Raw genomic sequence first — 23,061 nt, 5'->3', positions numbered from 1 at the left:
AAGAAAGAAGATTCCATATAAACATTAGGAAGAACTTCCTGACAGTAAGAGCTGTTCAACAGTGGAATTTGTTGCCAAGGAGTGTGGTGGAGTCTTCTTCTTTGGAGGTCTTTAAGCAGAGGCTTGACAACCATATGTCAGGAGAGCTCTGATGGTGTTTCCTGCTTGGCAGGGGGTTGGACTCGATGGCCCTTGTGGTCTCCTCCAACTCTATGATTCTATGATTCTATGATTCTAACCCACATTACAAGACTACATAGAAAAACTCTAATAAATAAAAGATTGGGCCAAGAATTTATTTCTTCTGACAAAGTTTAAAAAAGAGAAGTGGTTTTCTACATTAAGGAAAAATTGAATCCAAAATTTGCTTTTAAAGATGAGGAAGGAAGACACATAGCAGTTGAAATTACAGCACAAGGTCAGAAATATTTGTTATTAGGAATCTATGCACCTAGTGATGGCAAAGTGGAATTTTTTAAGAACTTGGAAACAAGTCTGTTGGAATACATAGATTATAAAATTATATTGATGGGGGACTTGAATGGAGTTGCAGCTACTTTGATGGATAGAACTCAGAGATCAAAGGCTACAAATTCTGGCAGACTACCTAAGATTTTTTTTGACCTAACTGAAAAATTTGATTTGTCAGATATATGGAGAATAAAATCCAATGGAAAGAGACTTTACTTTTTTCGCAGATGCAAACCAAGTATTTTCGAGAATAGACTACTTATGGATATCCAGAGACTTGGATCCTAAAGTAATAAAAACAGAAATTTGCCCGGATCATAATGCAGTTTTTATGGATTTGAAAATGTTTGTTCAGGGTTCCTTCAGATGGCGAATGAATGATGATTTGTTGAAAAGTACATCAATTGTTAATAAGGCCAAAAACCCCTAAAGGATTATTTTGAACTTAGTATGAATCAAGGAACGGAAACAAGGGTTATTTGGGGGGCCAGCAAAGCTGTAATGAAAGGGTTTCTGATACAACAAAACTCAGTTAGGAAAAAGTCACAGAATGAGAGAAAAGATAAAATTATGGAACAACTAAAAGACAAAGAGAAGCAGCTTAGAGGAAACCCAAAGAATTTGCAGATCCAAAAAGAAATTAAAGCTTTACAGGTTCAATATTCACAGTTCGTAAATCAAGAAATTGAATGGAAGATAAGAAGGATGAGACAAAGAAATTTTGAATCTGCAAATAAATGTGGGAAATTATTAGCCTGGCAATTAAAGAAGAGACAAAAACAAAGTACTATTACAAACATTGTAACAGAAGGAAAATCTATAGAGAACCCTGCAGACATTAGAAAATGCTTTTATAAATATTATAAACAACTGTATAAAAAGGATAAAGAGGATATGGGAAAAATCGAGCAATTTATAAAGATTAATGGTTTGCAGCAGATTCCGGAGGATAAAAAGAACCTACTAAAAGGTTTAATTACAAATCAGGAAATGGAACAGGCAATAAATTCAATGCAACTTGGCAAGATACCAGGACCTGATGGTCTATCAGTGAAATATTATAAGACACTGAAAGGCTGGCCCATCCAAACTCTGGTAGAAGTATCTAATTCGATTCTGCAAGGGGGCAAAGCACCTGAAACCTGGAAGGAAGCCTATATTACTCTGATTCCTAAACAGGGTCAAGATAGATCCAATGTTAAAAACTACAGACCAATCTCCTTACTCAATGTGGATTACAATTTTTTTGCAAATATATTGGGCAACAGGCTAAAGAAGGTTTTATCTAAGTACATTCACAAAGACCAGGCAAGATTTCTGCCTGGAAGACATATGAAAGATAACATTAGAAATTATGTGGATATTTTGGAAAAGTTAGAAGCAAAAGTTATGTTACATTATTTAGAGAGTATGGGGATAGGCCATGATTTTTTAAATGGTATTAAAGAGATCTATCTAGAACAAAGAGCCAAAATTATTGTAAATAATGTGGTATCAGAGGAAATTAGAATAGAGAAGGGAACCAGGCAAGGCTGCCCACTTTCCCCTCTGCTGTTTATTTCAGTCCTAGAGGTCTTGCTAAGTATGATTAGAAAGGATGAACAAGTCAAAGGTATCACAGTAGGTTCGAAACAATACAAATTAAAAGCCTTTGCTGATGATCTAGTATTGACATTATAAGATCCAGACTCCAGTGCAGTTAAAGCACTGGAGCTGATACAAGAGTTTGGTCTGGTAGCAGGATTTAAATTAAACAAGAGCAAAACCAAAGTAATAGAGAAAAATCTGGATAATGAGGAAAGAAAATTATTACAAGAAAAAACGGGCCTAGATTTTGTGAAAAAAGTTAAATATTTGGGGGTGAACCTGTTCCAGGAAAAATCTGAATTTATACAAAGATAATTATGAGAAATTATGGTATGAAATTAAAAGAGATTTGGCGATATGGTCAAATTTAAAACTGTCATTAATGGGCCGGATTTCTGTGATTAAGATGAATGTGCTGCCAAAGATGTTTTTTTAGTTTTAAGCCCTCCCAATTATAGATAATGTGAAATGTTTTAAAGAATGGCAGAAAGCATTATCTAGATTTATCTGGCAGGGGAAGAAACCCAGAATTAAATATAAATTACTTATGGGCTCTAAAGAAAGAGGGGGATTTTCCCTGCCAGATTTAAAAATTTATTTTGAAGCTGCTGGACTAAAAAATGGATGCAATTAAAAGATACAGATCTATTAGATTTGGAGGGATTCGACAATGTGTTTGGTTGGTATGCATATTTATGGAATGACAAGGTAAAGGCCCATAATGCATTTAAAAACCATGTAATTAGGTGCAAATGGTGCAAATTGTGTTTCAAGGGGAAAAGTTGATACTTGTTGGGATTTACGCGCCAAATGAAAAGAAAGCAGAATTTTATGGCAAACTAAATGAAATAATGTTAGAATACTTAGATCAGAAAGTGTTATTAATAGGAGATCAACACAATACACTTGAATCAAAAAGCCAAACTCATTATTAGCAACAACTTATCAGATAATTTTGAGATATCCAAAGGTACCAGACAGGGGTGCCCTCTGTCTCCATTATTATTTATTACTGTCCTGGAGGTATTAAATAAGGATCTGAGAGAATCCCCAGAAATCAAAGGGGTGAAAGTGGGGGTAAAGGAGTTTAAAATAAGAGCCTTTGCAGACGACTTAGCTTTAAGCCTGGAAGACCCAAAACATAGTGTAAAAGAAGCCCTCAAAAAAATAGAGGATTTTGGAAAGATGTCCGGATTTAAGTTAAATAAAGATAAAACAAAAATGTTAGTAAAAAATATGAGTAAAGAAGATATAGAAGAATTACAAGCCACATCAGGAATTATGGTAGCTGAAAAGGTGAAATACCAGAGATACAATAACAATTGGAATAAATTTACTGAATATATAAAGGAGAACAACAAAAATATTAAGACACTAGCAGGACTGGAATAACACCTCCAATGTAAAACAGTAGAGTTATGACAATAATATACGCAAAAAGTATGTGATGTATATACCAGCGGTCGGGAGGGAGGGAAGTCAGGACTCGGCAGAGTCATAGGGATTATAATGTGACAATAAGGATTGTTGGAAAAAGAATTACATGTTGAAAACAATAAAAATTTATTTGGAAAAAACAAACAAACCATGTAATTAGGAATCGCTGTATAATATTTGGAAAAAAATATAAAGATCTCTTAGAAAGAAAGACTCCCAGATGGCTTTCACCAATGGAGGCAAAGGCCCAGAAAAAACTAAATATGGATACCAAATGGTTGAGATATTATGATTTATTATTGGAAGAAGGAGGTTACAAATTAAAACCATTTGATCAAGTTAAAGATAAGTTAAACTGGTTACATGACACCGGTCTACAACAAATTTTTGTCTGCGTTTTTTCAGTTGATTTAGGACGACTCTGATGCTCTGAATCCAAAAATCATATTGGTTTTGCTCAATCAGGTCAAGTTTTTGAGCTATGGCCACATGTCTTTTTTTACGTTTTTGTTCACATGTACGCTTGTGTGGAGAATTTTAGAAGAAGTTGGTGGGGGTAAAATGCCATGTTGAATAATTGTTTTGATTGGAAATGATTATTTTAATGACAAGAAGTATTCAGGTCTGATAGTTCTGGGTGATTATGTCAAAAAGGAATCAGTTTGAAGTCATAAAACCTCGAAATCTTCCGTAAATTGGTGCGGCAAAGCATAAAGTTGGGGGATCAAAACTAAGTTAATGGGGCAGCCACCCCACGAAGTATCCTGATCTTCAATCAGCCCGTCGTCCTGTAGCTCATTGTGATGAAATTCCAGTGCCTATCTTCGGAGAACTTCCTGACATTAATGATGAAGATGCCTCCAGTGTTGAAGGACATGAAGAAGAAGTGGTTCTTGAAGATGATGTTCCACATCCATTTCCCCAAAAGGAGTTGAATGATCTAGTTCGCGACCTCAGCTTGTCGAAGGACTCTGCCAAACTGTTGGCATCCAGATTGAGTACCTCCGTTTTTTCTCGGAAGAGAAGGACTTGGTGTACTGTGCAGATATTGTGCAGCTTCTGCTCAAGCTTGGAGTGCCACAGTACGAACCCAAAGATTGGAGACTGTTCATTGACAGCAGCAAGCGATCACTGAAATGTGTTCTGCTACACAACGGCAACTAGTTTGCCTCTATACCCCTGGCTCACTCGACTACACTGAAGGAGAAGTATGAAGCGGTGAAGTATGTGCTGGAGAAAATTGGTTATGATCAGCATAAGTGGTTTATTTGTGTTGACCTGAAGATGGTGAACCTTTTGTTGGGACAACAGTCTGGCTTCACCAAGTACCCATGTTTTCTGTGCATGTGGGATAGTAGGGACTGTGCTCAGCCTTACACGAAGGACTGGCCTGTGCGGGAGGAATTGGTGCCTTGCAAAGAAAGGAACGTCATCAACGACCCTCTGGTGAACAGAGACAGAATGCTCTTCCCACCGCTGCACATCAAGCTCGGCTTAATCAAGCAGTTCACCAAGGCTCTGGACAAGGATGGTGACTGCTTCACTTACTTGTGCCAGGCTTTTCCAGGATTGACCATGGAGAAGTTGAAAGCTGGCATCTTTGATGGTTCTCAGATCCGTCAGCTCATCAGAGATCCAGAGTTTGGAAACTCAATGAACGAAGTGGAACTGGAAGTGTGGAAGGCATTTGTTCTGGTAGTGAAGAACTTTCTTGGCAACAATAAGGCCAGAAACTACGCAGAACTTGTCAACAACATGCTGACTGCTTTCAGAAACCTGGGCTACAACATGAGCGTCAAGATGCACTACCTATTTTCACATATGGACCGGTTTCCTGAGAACCTGGGTTCAATGAGTGACGAGCAGGGGGAGAGATTCCATCAGGACATGAAAGAGATGGAGACCAGGTATCAGGGTCACTGGGACGCAGTCATGATGGCTGATTACTGTTGGACTCTGAAGAGAGACCTCCCTGCTGCTGAGCATTCCAGGAGTTCCAAGAAATGGAAGTTCAAGCCCTGAAGTTTGAAAAATGGTGAAGCAACATGCAATTTACTTGTACTTACCTTTATCAATGCCCACCATTCAGTTTACAGTAAACCTGACCTGATGGAGAGAAACGGATGCCATTTCCTGATTCAGCAGTGCAAAAATACCCTAAATCAGTTGTAGAAATCTACACAACATTCAAAAAGTAAAAAATTGTTGCCCAGTGATCACCAGATTAATGAATTGTATAAATGGGATAAGAAAAAAGGTTTTGCTTTTGAAAAATCTAAGTTGGAGATGGAGTTGTTGGATACTAAGGATAAAAATCTATCTAAAAGTTATAAGTTATTGTTGGAGTGGCATACAAAAGATGAACAAGTTAAATCTGTGATGATAGATTGGGCAAGAGATGTAGGACATAGCCCTTTTAAAAGGGCTAAGGAAATAAATGAAAATCAGGATACGGATAAAAAAATGATTTGGGAAGCGAGTAAAGCCTATATGCAGGGTATGTAATATAACAAATGGGAAGGATAAGGAGAAATAAAGATACTAATATTATGGAAATAAATAAATAAGAGAGAAAGAAAAAGATTTAGTGAAAAACCCAAAAAATGAAGATATCCTCCAACAAATAAAGAACTTAAAAGCCCACCTATCGAATTTAATAAATAGAGAAATGGAGGAAAAAATTACATGGACAAAACAAAGATATTTTGAACAGGCAAATAAACCGGGTAGGATGCTGGCATGGTTTATTAAGGAAAGACAGGTAGAAAGAGTAATAAATAGAATTATTGACAAAGAAAAAGAAATTATTGACCCAAAACAAATCAAAGAAAGATTTATAAAATATTTAAAAAATTATATAAAGTAGAATTGAAAGAGGAAAAGAAAATCCAAAAATACCTATTAGAAAACAGATTACCAGATATAGAAGTATATGCAATTTTAAATTCAAATATTGAACTTGAAGAGATTAAAAAAGTGATTAAAAATATGAAGGATGGGAAATCGCCAGGACCAGACGGAATTTCAGTAACATATTGTAAAAAATTAGAGGAAATAATAACACCCAAATTACAATTAAATTTTAGACAAAGGAGAAATACCCAGTTCGTGGCAAGAAGCATTGATAACCCTTATCCCAAAGCAAGGTACGGATTTGAAACTTATAAAAACCTACAGGCCAATATCTTTATTGTATATACACTATAAAATATTTACTAGAGTTCTTGCAAATAGAATGAAAACTCTGCTAAAAAGGATAATTAAAAAAGATCAGGCAGAATTTTTGCCAGCCAGACAAATAAAGGACAACACTAGAATAATTATAGACTTAATAGAATATGCCGAAATGAATCAAAGTAAAGAAATTTCAATGCTTTTGGTAGACGCTGAAAAGGCATTTGACAGTGTCTCTTGGAAATTTATGATCAAAACCTGCAAAAGTTTAAATTTAGGTAAAAGAATTATGAATGGAATTCAAGCAATTTACAAAAAACAACGAGCCAAATTAATCCTAAACAACGAAATTACAGAAGAATTTGACATTGAGAGAGGGACACGACAGGGATGTCCTTTATCCCCACTCCTATTTATAACAGTATTAGAAACCCTATTAATAGCTCTGAGAAAGGATGAAAAAATAAAGGGCATATGTCTTGGTACACAGTGTTACAAAGTAAGAGCATTTGCAGAAAATGTGATTATTACAACCGAAACACCAAAAGAAAGTATAAAAAAGCATTAGAAAGAATGAAAGAATTTGGCGAAGTAGCAGGATTCAAACTGAACAAAGATAAATCGAAATTGATAACAAAAAATATAGGCGAGAAAGGGAATAAAGGAATTAGGGGAAACAACAGGACTAAAGTGAACCACTTAGGGATATGGATTACAAATAAAAATACAAATTCATTTAAGTATAATTATATTATAAAATGGAAAGAAATTAAAGGAAGTATGGATAAATGGGGAAAACTAAAATTATCATTAGGAGGAAGAATATCTATGATTAAAATGATGATACTCCCCAAAATTCTATTTTTATTTCAAACGATTCCAATTGTAATAGGAACTAAATATTTTATAAGCTGGCAAAGAGATCTTGCAAATTTTATATGGCAGAGGAAAAAGTCAAGGATAAAATTAGAAGTAATGATGGGCACAAAGGAAAGTGGAGGATTCGCAGTGCCAGATTTAAGAAAGTGTTTCGAGGCAGCGTGTTGGTGTTGGATAAAAATATGGATATTATTAAAACATAATGAAGTCCTAACACTAGAGGGTTGGGATAAAATATACGGCTGGCATGGCAATTTATTTTATGACAAAAAAGAACAACATAAAAAAATTACAAATCACTTAGTAAGAAAGGCTCTATTGGATGTCTGGGAAAGAACAAAAGGAATAATTATTGAGAAAACTCCCCAATGGGTTTCACCAGTGGAGGCAACTACAACATTAAAGAGTAATGCAAAAGAGACTTGGCCAACATATAGGGAAATATTAGAAAATGCAGACAGAAATATTAAATTAAAAACTTACGAACAATTACAAACATTTGGAATAAATTGGTTACAATATTATCAATTAAAAGCAACATATGAAAAAGACATAAAAGGGGGGGATTTGAAAATAAAACCTCAAAATTAGAAAAGGAAATATTGCAAAGCGATAAAAAAATACTTGCAAAAATGTATAGATTATTAATGAAAACCACCTCAGAACAAGAGACGAAAGGGGAAAACATGTTAAAATAGGAGCACGATTTGGGATATGAGATAGATCTGGAAAGATGGAAAACTTTTTGGGAGAAAAACATAAATTTTACTGCGTGTGATTCATTAAGGGAGAATTTCAGAAAAATTCACCACAGATGGTACCTAACCCCTGACAGATTGTCAAAAATAAATAAAAGGAACAACGACAAATGCTGGAAATGTAACAGAACAAAAGGTACGTTATGCCACATGTGGTGGACTTGCCCAAAGATTAAAACCTTTTGGGACATGACCCACGACAAAATAAAAAAATTGATAAGGACATCACACACAAAAAAGGCAGAGGCATATCTACTAGGAATTCTAGATAAAGATATCCCAAAAGATTGTTGTTGTTTAGTCATTTAGTCGTGTCCGACTCTTCGTGACCTCATGGCCCAGAGCACGCCAGGCACTTCTGTCTTCCACTGTCTCCCGAAGTTTGGTCAGACTCATGCTGGTAGCTTCGAGAACACTGTCCAACCATCTCGTCTTCTGTCGTCCCCTTCTCATGAGGTGGCCAAAGTATTGGAGCCTCAGCTTCACAATCTTGTCCTTCCAGCGAACACTCAGGGCTGATTTCCTTCAGAATGGATAGGTTTGATCTTCTTGCAGTCCATGGGACTCTCAAGAGTCTCCTCCAGCACCATAATTCAAAAGAATCAATTCTTCGGATATCAGCCTTCTTTATGGTCCAGCTCTCACTTCCATACATCACTACTGGGAAAACCATACCTTTTACTATACGGACCTTTGTTGGCAAGGTGATGTCTCTTCTTTTCTAGATGCTCTCTAGGTTTGTCATTGCTTTTCTCCCAAGAAGCAGGCGTCTTTTAATTTCGTGGCTGCTGACACCATCAGCAGTGATCATGGAGCCCAAGAAAGTAAAATCTCTCACTCTCTCACTGCCTCCATTTCTTCCCCTTCTATTTGCCAGGAGGTGATGGGCCCAGTGGCCATGATCTTTGTTTTTTTGATGTTGAGCTTCAGACCATATTTTGCGCTCTCCTCTTTCACACTCATTAAAAGGTTCTTTAATTCCTCCTCACTTTCTGCCATCAAGGTTGTGTCATCTGCATATCTGAGGTTGTTGATATTTCTTCTGGCAATCTTAATTCCGGCTAGGGATTCATCCCTTCCAGCCTTTCGCATGATGAATTCTGCATATAAGTTAAATAAGCAGGGAGATAATATACAGCCTTGCCGTACTCCTTTCCCAATTTTGAACCAATCAGTTGTTCCATATCCAGTTCTAACTGTAGCTTCCTATCACATATATAGATTTCTCAGGAGACAGATGAGGTGATCAGGCACTCCCATTTCTTTAAGAACTTGCCATAGTTTGCTGTGGTCGACACAGTCAAAGGCTTTTGCATAGTCAATGAAGCAGAAGCAGATGTCTTTCTGGAACTCTCTAGCTTTCTGCATAATCCAGCACATGTTTGCAATTTCCTCTCTGGTTCCTCTGCTTCTTCTAAATCCAGCTTGCACTTCTGGGAGTTCTCGGTCCACATACTGCTTGAGCCTTCCTTGTAGAATTTTAAGCATAACCTTGCTAGCGTGTGATAAAACTAACTTATTTCTATACGCGACAACACCGGCAAGAATTTTGATTGCTAGCTATTGGAAAGAAGACAGCATCCCAACAAAAAGAGAATGGTTGGGGAAACTTTGCGAGTACCTGGAACTAGAAAAACTGACGGATATAATAACGAGAAAATCCAAAACTATGGTTATGAAGCAATGGGAGTTATTAAATGATTATTTACAAAACCAGGCTCGACTACAGCTCGACTACAAAAGTCTGGTTGTGTTTAGAATAACCTTGTGCGTAATATAAAAAATACAAAGTGAGACATTAAGGAAATCCAAAGGGAAAATATGAGGAACAGAGGATCTGATGAACGGATTATTAAAAACGCGTGAGGCAAACGGTGGAAGTCTTTTTCAAAAAAACACTTCATTTAAGGTAGATAAGGACAAGATGAAATTATACAACTGAATATAAATATAGATGGGAAATGGCTATGAATACTTATCTACTTTTAAAAAATTTCACTTATGATTTTTTTCTTTTTCTTTCTTTTTTTCTTTGTTCTTTTTTCTGATATCTTATCTTTCATTTCACTCCTTTATTGTGAATAGAATTTTATAGAGGTATAAATAACTGTAAATATGAAAAGAGACAAAGTATTCTCTATTTTCCCCCCTTGGTTATATGTATTTTCTTTTTCTTTTGTATTTTCTTTTGTTGTAAATATGTATGTTTTCTAATTTGTACTTAATAAATAAATATATATATATATATAAAAGAAGAGATGTAGGACATAATACAATGTTTGAGGATTGGGAAAGATTGTGGAAGAAAGGGGTCAAGTTCACTGCATGTACTGTGTTAAAGGAAAATATAATGAAAATGATGTACAGATAGTATTTGACTCCTGTAAAATTAGCAAAGATATATCATAACTGTGATAATCTATGCTGGAAATGTAAAGAAAAGGAAGAAACCTTTTATCATATGTGGTAGACCTGTCCCTTCTGGGAAAAGATTTATAATGAATTGAAAAAAATGTTGAAATATACATTTATAAAGAAACCAGAGGCCTTTCTTCTTGGAATAACAGGTTTGGAATTGCCAAGAAAGATGTTAAATTATTTTTGTATGCTACAACTGCTGCTCGAATTTTACTAGCCAAAAAGTGGAAAATGCAAGATTTACCAACGGTGGAAGAATGGCAGATGAAGATGATGGATTTTTCTGACCTAACCGGAAGAGTCCGCGACCAGAAGGAGGAGGAGTATCAGGAAGATTAAATTAGTTAAATATGTTAAGTTAAATTAACCGGAAACAGCTTGCAGATATTTAATTGGCTTAGGATTCTATTTAAGTGATGAATTAATATGTTTAATTTCACTTTGAATTGGGCCTGGACACTAATCGGTAGCCAGTGCAGTCAGACCAGGATCGGTGTAATATGCTCAAACCGTCTTGCTCCGGTGAGCAACCTGGCCGCTGAATTCTGCAGTAGCTGAAGTTTCCGAACCGTCTTTAGAGGCAGCCCTACGTAGAACGCATTGCAGTGATCTAACCTTGAGGATACCAGAGCACAGACAACAGTATCTAGGCTATCCCTGTCCAGATAGGGGCGTAGCTGGGTCACCAGCCAAAGCTGATGAAAGGCACTCTGGGCCACTGAGGCCACCTGAGCCTTGAGCAACAGCAAAGGATCCAGGAGGACCCTCAGGCTACGAACTCCTTCAGAGGAAACATAACCCCATCAAGAGCAGGCGACCTCCCACCCATCTGGTCTAGGGAACCCCCCACCAACAGAGCCTCAGTCTTATCTGGATTGGACTTCAGTTTCTTGGTTCTCATCCAGTCCACTACCAAGACTGGTCCAGCACTTCCACTGCCTCACCTGCAGATGTCAAGGAGAAATAATGCTGAGTGTCATCAGCGTACTGCTGACAACGCGCTCCGATCCTGCAGATAACCCCACCCAGCAGTTTCATGGAGATGTGTTAAACAACGTGGGGGATAGGATTGAGCCCTGAGGAACCCCACACTGAAGGGTCCATGGGGCTGAAAAACATTCCCCAAGTAACACCCTCTAGGAACAACCACCCAAGTAGGACTGGAACCACCGCAAAGTGATGCCACCATCTTCCGCAGAAACTGCTGCTTGCCTTCTATCACTGTGCCATTGAGAGCGTGCTTACTTATGGCTTATGTGTGTGGTACGGAAGCTGTACTACCCAGGACAGGATGGGGTTGCGCAGGGTTGTGAAGGCAGCAGAGAGCATTGTTGGCTGCCCACTCTCCACCTTAGAGCAGATTTATGCCACAAGGTGCCATAGGAAGGCACTGGACATAGTAAAAGATCCATCGCATCCTGGTCACTGTCTCTTCGAGCTCTTGCCGTCGGGACGGAGATACAGGACGATGAAGACAAGAACGAGCCGTCTTAAGAACAGCTTCTTCTCCAGAGCGATCTCGGCCCTGAATGGGAAGCCCGGACTTTGAAAGTCATCAAATCTCCTTTGCTGTATTTTACTATATATTTTAATTAGTGTTTTTATGGGGCAGCCAAGTAATTTCGTTGTCCCCGAAGGGGGCAATGACAATAAAGATATTATTATTATTATTATTATTATTATTATTATTATTATTATTATGTGCTTTAGAACAGCTAGATGGGCAGGAACTGGGACTGGGCAACGGGAGCTCACCCTGTCGCAGGGATTCGAATCATCAAACTTCTGATTGGCAAGCCCAAGAGGCTCAGTGGTTTAAACCACAGCGCCACCTGCGTCCACTGAAAGCTTCTTTGTCTTGGCATCCTTACCTGTCCGGCCAATGCCAGCACTGCAATGCACCACAATAGGTGGCCCACCAGGATGGCCTTTGTAGCGTGGCCCCAAGGCACTGACAGCCACCCTCTGCTGATGTTTGACAGCCCCCAGGAAGTCGATGAGAGTTGCTGCTGAGGTCGGGACACCATAGTCAGGCCAGCTCACATACTGGAAGTGGGTCACCAGTCGCCTCTCGCGGCTCTGCAGAGGGAAGAATGGCGGAAAGGGGAGAAAGGAATGGACCCCGCTCTTGCCTGTCCCTTCTCTTATGTCACCCCCTTTACCTGGACATGCCCCCCCCCCCATTTCTCACCCCTCTTCTCCTTAGATCAGCAGTGATTGCTTCTTGGAAGGGTCACAATTACTTCACAGGTTGACATAAGCAACAGGCCCCAACTGTATACCCATAATGGGAACCCCAAGTAAATATATTTGAAAGTGTTTGTTTGTTTGTTTATTATTTATTTTAATGCATTCCTATCCCACCTTTTCCTCCAAGGAGTTCAAGGTGGCGTACATGGTTCTCCCTCTCCTCATTTAACCCCCACAACAACCCTGTGAGGCAGGTTAGGCTGAAAGTGAGTGACTGGCCCAAGGTCACCCAGTGAGATTAATTGCAGAGCGGGGATTTGAACCCACGTCTTCCAGGTCTTAGAGCAACACTCTAACTGCTAAGTCACACTGACTCTCTATGGAGATAATGGCTGCTGAGCAATCAGGGCTCTATTAAATGTTCTCTGTGCACTCAGGCAAAGGCTCTTGTGCTGGCTGACTAAGGAGTTGCAATGTTGCACAACGGATTAATCAAATGCAAGAGCTGCACTGGGGAAAACTATTTTGTGCAACAGATTGCACAATCTGTTGTGCCACAAAGTTGCCAGCAAGCCACTTACACACTTGTCTTGTGAAACAACGTTCCACTGGCAAGTATGCACTATTGCCACATGAATTTAACTCAACACTAAAGAGGGGATGAGTGCCGCACCCCATAGTCAAATTCGACTGGACTTAACTGTCCAGGGGTCCTTTACCTTACCTTTACATTGGCTACAGCCCAAAGAAACACAAAATGTAACTATCAAGATTTCCAGACACTGGAGACTCAGTTCTGCATAGCTTCTGGTCACCACAGAAAAGGCAGAATCAAAGGTGCAAAATAAGTGAAAGCACCCAACTTTTCAGTATTTATTCAGAATGCAGAACCTGGCCTTCCTTGCTGCTGAATTCAGGCTAATTTGGCCCAGAATTCTGAGAGGCCTTGGATAAAGTGCGTATGCTGTGCCCTCGGCCTCCCAGTGACACTTGCGAGTAGGCCCAACACTTGACTGACCACAAGGCGTTTTACTCTGCTTTATCAGTAGGAATATTCTCCAGCTGGATACACTGCAGATTCACTGATCAACATATCTAATGTTCACAATGTCCAACATGAATCAGACATTACACACATTGTCCATTTATCCCTGTGTCTGTATTAGGAACACAAACATTCTCAGGATAGTCTGTCCAGGATTCCAGGCAGGGAGGAGTCTCTCCCAACCCTGCCTGGAGTGATTGAACCTGGGAGCTTTTGCTTGCAAAACAGATGCTCTGCCACTCAGCTATGGCCCTTCTCACCAGGAGCAAGTTGCTCCCTAGCAGCCCGCCTTGGTGCTGGGACAACCGACCTGCCTTGTCTTGTGGGGCTCTTCCTCAAGACCAGAACACAATACTGCCTTAGGCAGTGTTTCTCAAACTTGGGTCTCCAGCTGTTGTTGTTACTACCATCATCCCTGACCACTGGTGCTGCTAGCTAGGGATCATGGGAGTTGTAGTGTAACAATAGCTGAAGACTCAAGTTTGAGAAATACTTAGAGAAATTTGTGGTTACCTCAAAGTTGTAGATCTCCAGAATGGTTTTCTTGTAATGGTTGAGGTTCTCTATTCCCAGATTGGTGACCGTCAGGTTTCCATAGCAAGTCTGGAAGTCTTTCTCCAATGGCCAGTATTGGCCACACTTCCGTCTGCCTCCTTCTTCCAGCCTTGAACACAAGAAAGGGAAGTTGAAGGGCTAACCGATTTAATCAGAAGCCCACACTGAAGAAAGACTCCATGTTTCCTGTGAATGACATCTGCATATCTACCAGGCCAAGTTCAAGCAGTTTGCAGAGGGTCCCTTCCAACTTTACAGTTCAAGGATTTGATGGTTCTATGAAATTTGTGTGTGTGCTTTTGAGTAATCCTGGTGTATATTTTGCTCTAGGAGGCTTAGTTTGGTCACAATCGAGTGTACACTTCTGGAGTTAATGCTAAATACATTGCTTCTGGTCAAGGAGCCACCATGAACATTTCTGTCCTGGGCTTTTTAGCCTTGTCTACCCATGTCCTATGGGACGCGGGCGCGGGTGGCGCTGTGGGTTAAACCACAGAGCCTAGGACTTGCCGATCAGAAGGTCAGCGGTTCGAATCCCCACGACGGGGTGAGGTCCTGTTGCCCGGTCCCTGCTCCTGCCCACCTAGCAGTTCAAAAGCATGTCAAAGTGCAAGTAGATAAATAGGTACGTTTCTGTGCACTGCTCTGGTTCGCCAGAAGTGGCTTAGTCATGCTGGCCACATGACCCAGAAGCTGTACGCTGGCTCCCTTGGCCAGTAAAGCGAGATGAGCGCTGAAACCCTAGAGTCGGTCACGACTGGACCTAATGGTCAGGGGTCCCCTTTACCTTTACCTATCCATGTCCTATCTGAAGCCAAAGGGGCACATTGGTTGCCAGATGTGAATTTTTTTCAGCTCTCCCACCCATTACTTAGTTTATTGTAGATTTTGATTCCTGAATGTTTAAAAGCATCCTTTTTTACTGATGACTTTATTTTTTCTCTTTGTAAACCGCTCTGAGGATTTTCTTTCTTTTCTTTTTAACAATCAAGCCATGTATAAACTTCATGAAATAAATAAGTAAGTGGGCACCTGAACCTCTGAGCCTACAAATGGCAGGTGGTCAGTTAGTGGGGCACCTGTGCCTCTCCCAGTTCCAAGGCAGAGTGCAGGTGCAGAAAGAAGGTGTGGCTCTGCCTGAACACTCACCTCGTAGTCATGACTATCACCAGCACATTTTGCTCCCACACCATGCGCCAGAAGTCACCATATGTGTTCTCTAACGGCCCTGAAGAGAAGCAGCAGCACACACAGACAGACACAAATTAAGAAGGGAAAGGAACTGAAGGCCTCCTATTACTCCTCCGAGGAGATCCAGGTGATGCAGATGTTCTCCCTCCCCTTATTCATCTTCCCAGCAGCCCTGTGAGGTAGACAAGGCTGAGAGAAGATGGCTGGCCCAAGGTCTTCTGCCAGGCTCCATGGTTGTGTGGGGATGCAAACCATGGTTTCCCAGGTCCCATCTAAAGCCACTAAACCTCATTTAAAGTTTTAACGAAAGGATTCATTCTCCCTGGCATTCTCCTTCAAATGACTCTCAGCTCATGAAGCTTTTGCTGCCAGCCAGAGAGCCCTGGACTGGGCGGAACAACAGCCTGGCTTGCTAAAGCCCAGCTTCAGACAACTCCTCAACCCATGGTTAACTTGCTAAATGCATTCCCACCAAATAAGTACCGTAAGATGTGGTGAGAAAACTGCGGCAACAGTCATCGTCTTAGGGGGCTTTTCCAAAGTATTGCAAGAAGCCCATGGGCAAAAGGGTGCCCTGCTGGAATCCTTGAACTCCAGCTCCCATCACCCCCAGCCCACACGACCTATGATGGGATGATGGGCGTTGTAGTCCAGCAACATCTGGAGGCCCGCAGCTTCCCCAACCTCTGGTTCAAGCCTATTGGCCAAGAGAGATAAAACTGAAGGTAGATGAAGGGAACGCAGTGGATGTAGTCTACCTTGATTTCAGCAAGGCATTTGACAAGGTGCCCCATGATATTCTTGTAAAGAAGCTGGTAAAATGCGGTCTTGACTCTGCTACCACTCAATGGATTTGTAACTGGCTGACTGACCGGACCCAAAGGGTGCTCATCAATGGTTCCTCTTCATCCTGGAGAAGAGTGACTAGTGGGGTGCCACAGGGTTCTGTCTTGGGCCCGGTCTTATTCAACATCTTTTTCAACGACTTGGATGATGGACTCAAGGGCATCCTGATCAAATTTGCAGATGACACCAAACTGGGAGGGGTGGCTAACACCCCAGAGGACAGGATCACACTTCAAAATGACCTTGACAGATTAGAGAACTGGGCCAAAACAAACAAGATGAATTTTAACAGGGAGAAATGTAAAGTATTGCACTTGGGCAAAAAAAATGAGAGGCACAAATACAAAATGGGTGACACCTGGCTTGAGAGCAGTACATGTGAAAAGGATCTAGGAGTCTTGGTTGACCACAAACTTGACATGAGCCAACAGTGTGATGCGGCAGCTAAAAAAGCCAATGCAATTCTGGGCTGCATCAATAGGAGTATAGCATCTAGATCAAGGGAAGTTATAGTGCCACTGTATTCTGCTCTGGTCAGACCTCACCTGGAGTACTGTGTCCAGTTCTGGGCACCACAGTTCAAGAAGGACACTAACAAACTGGAACGTGTCCAGAGGAGGGCAACCAAAATGGTCAAAGGCCTGGAAACGATGCCTTATGAGGAACGGCTAAGGGAGCTGGGCATGTTTAGCCTGGAGAAGAGGAGGTTAAGGGGGGATATGATAGCCATGTTCAAATATATAAAAGGATGTCACATGGAGGAGGGAGAAAGGTTGTTTTCTGCTGCTCCAGAGAAGCGGACACGAAGCAATGGATCCAAACTACAAGAAAGAAGATTCCACCTAAACATTAGGAAGAACTTCCTGACAGTAAGAGCTGTTCGACAGTGGAATTTGCTGCCAAGGAGTGTGGTGGAGTCTCCTTCTTTGGAGGTCTTTAAGCAGAGGCTTGACAACCATATGTCAGGAGTGCTCTGATGGTGTTTCCTGCTTGGCAGGGGGTTGGACTCGATGGCCCTTGTGGTCTCTTCCAACTCTATGATTCTATGAAGCTAAAACTGTTGAGTCAGGTGATTAGCTAAAACTGGTGATTAGTCAGGTGATTAGCTAAAACTGGTGAGGTGTTGAGCTAAAACTGTTGAGTCAGGTGATTAGCTGTGGGAAGAGCTTATCAGAGCTTGCAGGGCAGCAGCTGAAGGAGGAGCAAAAAGGGTTTGCTTGTGTGTGTGTTTCTTTGTGGCTGATTAGCTGCTCTCCCTGTGCAAAGGTCAGAGGGGGCAGGGTTTCTGTTGAGTCAGGTGATTAGCTGTGGGAGGAGCTTATCAGAGCTTGCAGGGCAGTGGTTTGATCCATCTTTTAGATTTAGGGGAGCTAGTCTCAAACGTTTGTTGGGGGAGACCTAGGTTTTTTGGGGGGTTATTTGTCCTGTCTTCACTCTTTTTAAGATGGAGGACCACTGTAGCCACCCCCAACGACACATTTTCAAGATGGAGGGGAGGGAACAGCTGCAGTCGCCTGCAGTTCCTGCGCAATGTTTGCCATCTTGCCAAAGGTTGCAGGCAGCTTTACCTGCAGCAATTGTATGTTGATTGCCCTCTTAGAAGACAAAGTCCAGCAACTGGAGGAACGTGTAGCTACACTCCAAAGAATTAGAGAGCTGGAGCTCTTCTTGGAAGCAACAGAGCACACCGTCTACACCAAGGAGGAGACAGGGGACTCCCCTGAGAAGGAGTCTAGTTCACCAACACAGGAGCCAGATATATGGAGAAACGTGACTCAAAGAAGTAGGAGGCCCAGGGTTCGCTCTGATTGTTTAGAAATACAGAATCGCTTTGAGGTCCTCTCCCCTAGCATGGAAGACGAAGAGCAGACTCCATTTGAGGATCTCTCCCTCATTACAGTCGATCAGGTATATGAAGACGAGCAGCAAAGTCAGTCCTCAGGGAATGTGCAGGCGAACTTGGAACGGACAGCTCACGGAAGAACCCCGACCAAACCTAAGAGGAGGCGTGTAGTGGTGATAGGGGATTCCCTACTGAGGGGAACAGAAGCAGTGATCTGTGGGCCTGACAAGATGTCTTGGGAGGTGTGCTGTCTTCCCGGGGCTAAGATCCAAGATGTAATTGAACGACTGCAAGGAATCATAAAACCCACTGATAAATACCCCTTCCTGGACTTCCGGGTCGGCGCCATCGGTAATGGCGTATTCCCTCTGATTTCCGGAGGGACTAGCTCCGTGGGAATCGGATCTACACCGCTGCGGCGAAGCGGGGACCCTTTTAAATCGCAGGCGGGTGAAGCTGGCGAACGTGGGACTCGGCGGGCACCTTTTGCGCCCCCCCAATTTGTGAAGGGACCCAGTTACAGGCTCGGGAGCGAGGCGGGGAGTGTGACGCGGTGCTGTGAGTCGACTGCTCTTTCCTCAGAGCGAAGCCGCACAGCTGTTACCGGAGAGCGTTGACTTCTTCTTGTGACAATTTGGACTCAAAAGCAACTACCCGTGAGTAGGGAAAATTTGAAATAAAGAAGGGAAAAAAAGGATTAATTTGGTACCAAAGCGGGAAGGTATAAACAGGAAGTCCGCCTTCCACTCTTTGTAAATAGATCAAAGCAAAGAGACTCTGAGCTAAAATCCTGATAGACTTGTGAAAATGGGCTAAAATCCTAACGTCAAATAAGAGATCTCCCCTCTTGGTTGCAGGAGAAGAGGGGGGAAGAGGTTGGAACAATATTTTTCCTGCAGAAAAAGAAGATAGAGCTTAAAATCCACCGCTTAAAAACCTGGGAACGGGCTGCCTATAGACAATAGCATGCCATGCTACGGAAAGCGCTAAAGAACTATTTTGACAGTTAACTCCGCAAGAGAGATACAGTGTCTCTGGCAGACCTCTCCTGGTATCAAAGTAACTGGAAACTAAGGGAAATTGATACTATCATCCACTTGGTGATTGGGGGGATTAAAAAGGGTTATTTTTATTAAAGTAACAACCTATGATTGATACTGTGTCCCCCTAGTGGATGTTGGAACTGTTACAATAACAACTGGACTGGGGAATTTCCACTGTAAAACTGCAAAACAAACTTCAGCCGTGGGATTGACCTTGAGCACTATCTAGAGTGTTATGGCAGATGGAAAAGAGAAGATAGAATTGCTTCAAGAAAAAACAACGAGGTCTGGTAAATCTTTTCGGACAGCGGATATTGGACAGCAGAGAAGAACTTCAGCATCTGGCCCATCAGGGGGCGCTCCTGCACAACCCAAACCAAAAGGAATGGAAGAAGTTTTAGCTGCGGGATTGGCTAAAATTAATGAATCTTTGGACAACTTAACTGCAGAAGTAGCTGAAACAAATAAACGAGTTGCGGAAGCATCAACTAAAATTGAACAAAATACTACAAGTATTAATAATTTGGGTCAGAAGGTGACTACTAATACAGAGACTATACAGAAATTATTACAGGAATCTACCACGACCAGGAAGACGGCTGAAGAAGCTAAGGAAATAGCAGTGGCTACAGAAGGGAAAATATCACTGATACATAGACAACTGGAAGACCATAGGTTAATGTTGTCTATGACTGAACTGAAGGAGAAACAAACAAACCTGAGGATCAGGGCTGTTCCTGAATTTGAGAAAGATAAGCTAAGTGACTTTCTTATGCAGGAATTTGCAGACTTTTGGAATTTAGATTTGGAGAAGGAAGAGTTCAAGATAGTGAGTGCATTTAGGCTCAGAAGAGGGGGAAAGAAGAACAAGGTGAGAGACTGTTTGATTACCCTCAGATCAAAAGAGGAGAGAGATAAAATCTTGGGTCTGCATTTCCAGAAGGCCCTGAAAATACATCAATCAAAAGTAGAGATTTTCAAGGATATTCCGAAATACCTTTTGGAACTTAGGTCAAATTACGGAGATTTGGTTGCCCTGCTGAGAAGTAACAAGATCATCTTCAGGTGGGAATTCCCCCAGGGCCTATCGTTTAGTATCAAAGGAAGAAAGATTAAAATAAGATCAGTGGATGACAAAGACAGATTTTTGAAAGACTACGGGGAAGATCTACAGAAAGAACTTGGAGAGGAGTGAAGAGTATTGGAAAGAGGAACAATAGACAAGGCAAAAATACTTCTTGACTTGGACAACCTGGAGAAGGTGACACCACCGACAGAACAAGAAGCAGCATTGGGTGCAGTCGGAGGGAAAGCAAGGTAATTACATCATGTCTCTGCAACTATTAAGTTGGAATTGTAATGGTCTAAACTCCCCTCAGAAAAGGAGAAAGATTTTTCATTTATTAAAAAAGGAACAATTTGACTTGATTTGCTTACAGGAAACTCATGTGATAAGGCTACATAGAAAAGTATTGATTAATAAAAGACTGGGTCAGGAGTTTATCTCATCGGACAAAGTCAAAAAAAGAGGAGTAGTGATTTATGTAAAGGAGAGCCTATCACCGAAATTTATGTTTAAGGATGACCAAGGAAGATTTGTGGCAGTTGAAATTCAAATACATGGAGATATGTTTTTGATAGTAGGTGTATATGTACCAAATGAGGGGAAATCTGAATTTTTTAAGAAGTTGCATGAGACATTGACAGACTATTTGGACTATAATGTGATTTTGATGGGGGATATGAACGGAGTGGTATCTACAAATATGGATAAGGCACAAAGACAGGTAGTTACTAAAGATGGTAGACTACCGAAAACCTTTTTTGAGATGACAGACAATTTGGACCTAGCTGACATCTGGAGAACGAAAAACCCCCTGGGGAGAGAGGGAACCTTCTTCTCTGAAGCCAAAATGACATGGACAAGAATTGACCAAATATGGATAACTAGAGGCATGGCACCAAAGACAAGAAAAGTGGAAATCTGCCCCAAAACTTGCTCCGACCATAACGCTGTGAAGATGGAGATGAACTTAACACCAATTGGCTCCTTCAGATGGAGGATGAATGACACCCTAGAGATGAAGAAGTAACCAAGAAGGCCCAAAAAACCTTGAGAGATTACTTTGAGATAAATATGAATACTTCAGTTGAAAAAAGAGTAATCTGGGACGCAAGTAAAGCCGTTATGAGAGGATTCCTGATACTACAGAATGCATTAAAGAGGAGAGCCCAAAATGAAAAGAAAGATAAAATTTTGGAGAAAATAAAGGAAAGTGAGAAGAGATTGAGAGTAAAACCAAAGTCACAAGAAATTTTGAGAGAAATAAAGTTATACCAAGTACAATATATGCAAATAATAAATCAAGAGATAGAATGGAAAATTAGACAAATGAGACAAAAGACATTTGAGTCGGCAAATAAGTGTGGGAAACTGTTAGCTTGGCAAATGAGAAAAAGACAAAAACTAAATACCATCACTAATTTAGTAGTGGAAGGAAAGATTATACAGAACCCAGCTGAGATTAGAAAATGGTTCCAGAGGTATTTTAAACAACTATATACACAACGGCCACAGAAAGAGACCGATATAGATCAATTTTTGAAATTAAATGGACTACAAAGAATCTCTCAAGAAAACAAATTGAGGCTGAACTATAAAATAACTGAACAAGAGGTAGAAAGTGCCATTCAGAACATGCAACTAGGTAAATCTCCAGGGCCGGATGGATTGACTTCCAGATACTACAAATCGTTGAAAGAATGGTTGGTACAACCTTTGAAGGAAGTTTGTAATGAAATATTGGAAGGGAGAAGGGCACCAGAGTCGTGGAAGGAAGGGTACATCACACTTATACCGAAAACAGAGAATGAAAAGACACAGCTCAAGAACTACCGCCCTATATCATTGCAGATATTTTGGCTAAAAGATTTTAAAAAGTTTTAGTAGAAGAGATTCATAAAGATCAAGCAGGCTTTCTCCAGGGTAGACACTTATCTGACAATATGAGAAACATAATTAATATTCTGGAATTGTTACAAGAGAATATCAACACCAAGGCAGTTTTGATTTTTGTGGACGCGGAGAAAGCCTTTGACAATATTTCTTGGAGTTTTATGAAGAAGAATCTCCAGGGGATGGGGGTAGGACAAGGGTTTGAAAATGGTATAGGTGCAATTTATTCTGAACAAAAGGCCAAACTAATTGTTAATAATGTTGTGACGGAGGAATTCAGGATAGAAAAAGGAACACGACAAGGCTGCCCAATCTCCCCACTGCTTTTCATTTCGGTCCTGGAGGTCCTTTTGAACATGATCAGAAGGGACCAATTGGTTAAAGGGATACAGGTCGGAGCCAAACAATATAAATTAAGAGCATTTGCAGATGATTTAGTTTTGACTTTACAGGAGCCAGAATCTAGTACTAAAAGAGTTTTAGAACTGATTGAAGAATTTGGTCAAGTGGCAGGATTTAAATTGAATAAGTTAAAAACAAAGGTTTTAGAAAAAAAATTAACAGGAACTGAGAGAGAGAGGTTTCAGAATGAGACAGGTTTAACACTGGTTAAGAAAGTGAAATACTTGGGGATTAATATGACAGCTAAGAATGGGAACTTATTTAAA

The 23,061-nt window shown here is 40.7% G+C and overlaps 1 protein-coding gene across 2 annotated transcripts in view; it reads right to left on the bottom strand.

Annotated features, from left to right (window-relative positions):
* Window positions 1–23,061, bottom strand: part of PTPN9 (protein tyrosine phosphatase non-receptor type 9) — a 70,611-nt gene that overhangs the window by 9,014 nt on the left and 38,536 nt on the right. For both annotated transcript variants that reach the window (XM_083412796.1, XM_083412797.1), the window contains exons 10-12: window positions 15,664–15,742; window positions 14,473–14,623; window positions 12,596–12,803 (exon numbers count right to left, since the gene is read on the bottom strand). In XM_083412796.1, the coding sequence (XP_083268922.1) occupies window positions 12,596–12,803; window positions 14,473–14,623; window positions 15,664–15,742 (438 nt within the window). The remainder of the gene's footprint in view (window positions 1–12,595; window positions 12,804–14,472; window positions 14,624–15,663; window positions 15,743–23,061) is intronic.

The sequence above is a fragment of the Podarcis tiliguerta genome (assembly GCF_965153285.1).
Source record: "Podarcis tiliguerta genome assembly, chromosome: 14".
In the NCBI taxonomy this organism is placed as follows: Eukaryota; Metazoa; Chordata; class Lepidosauria; order Squamata; family Lacertidae; genus Podarcis; species Podarcis tiliguerta.
This window is presented reverse-complemented; position numbering and strand designations above follow the sequence as displayed.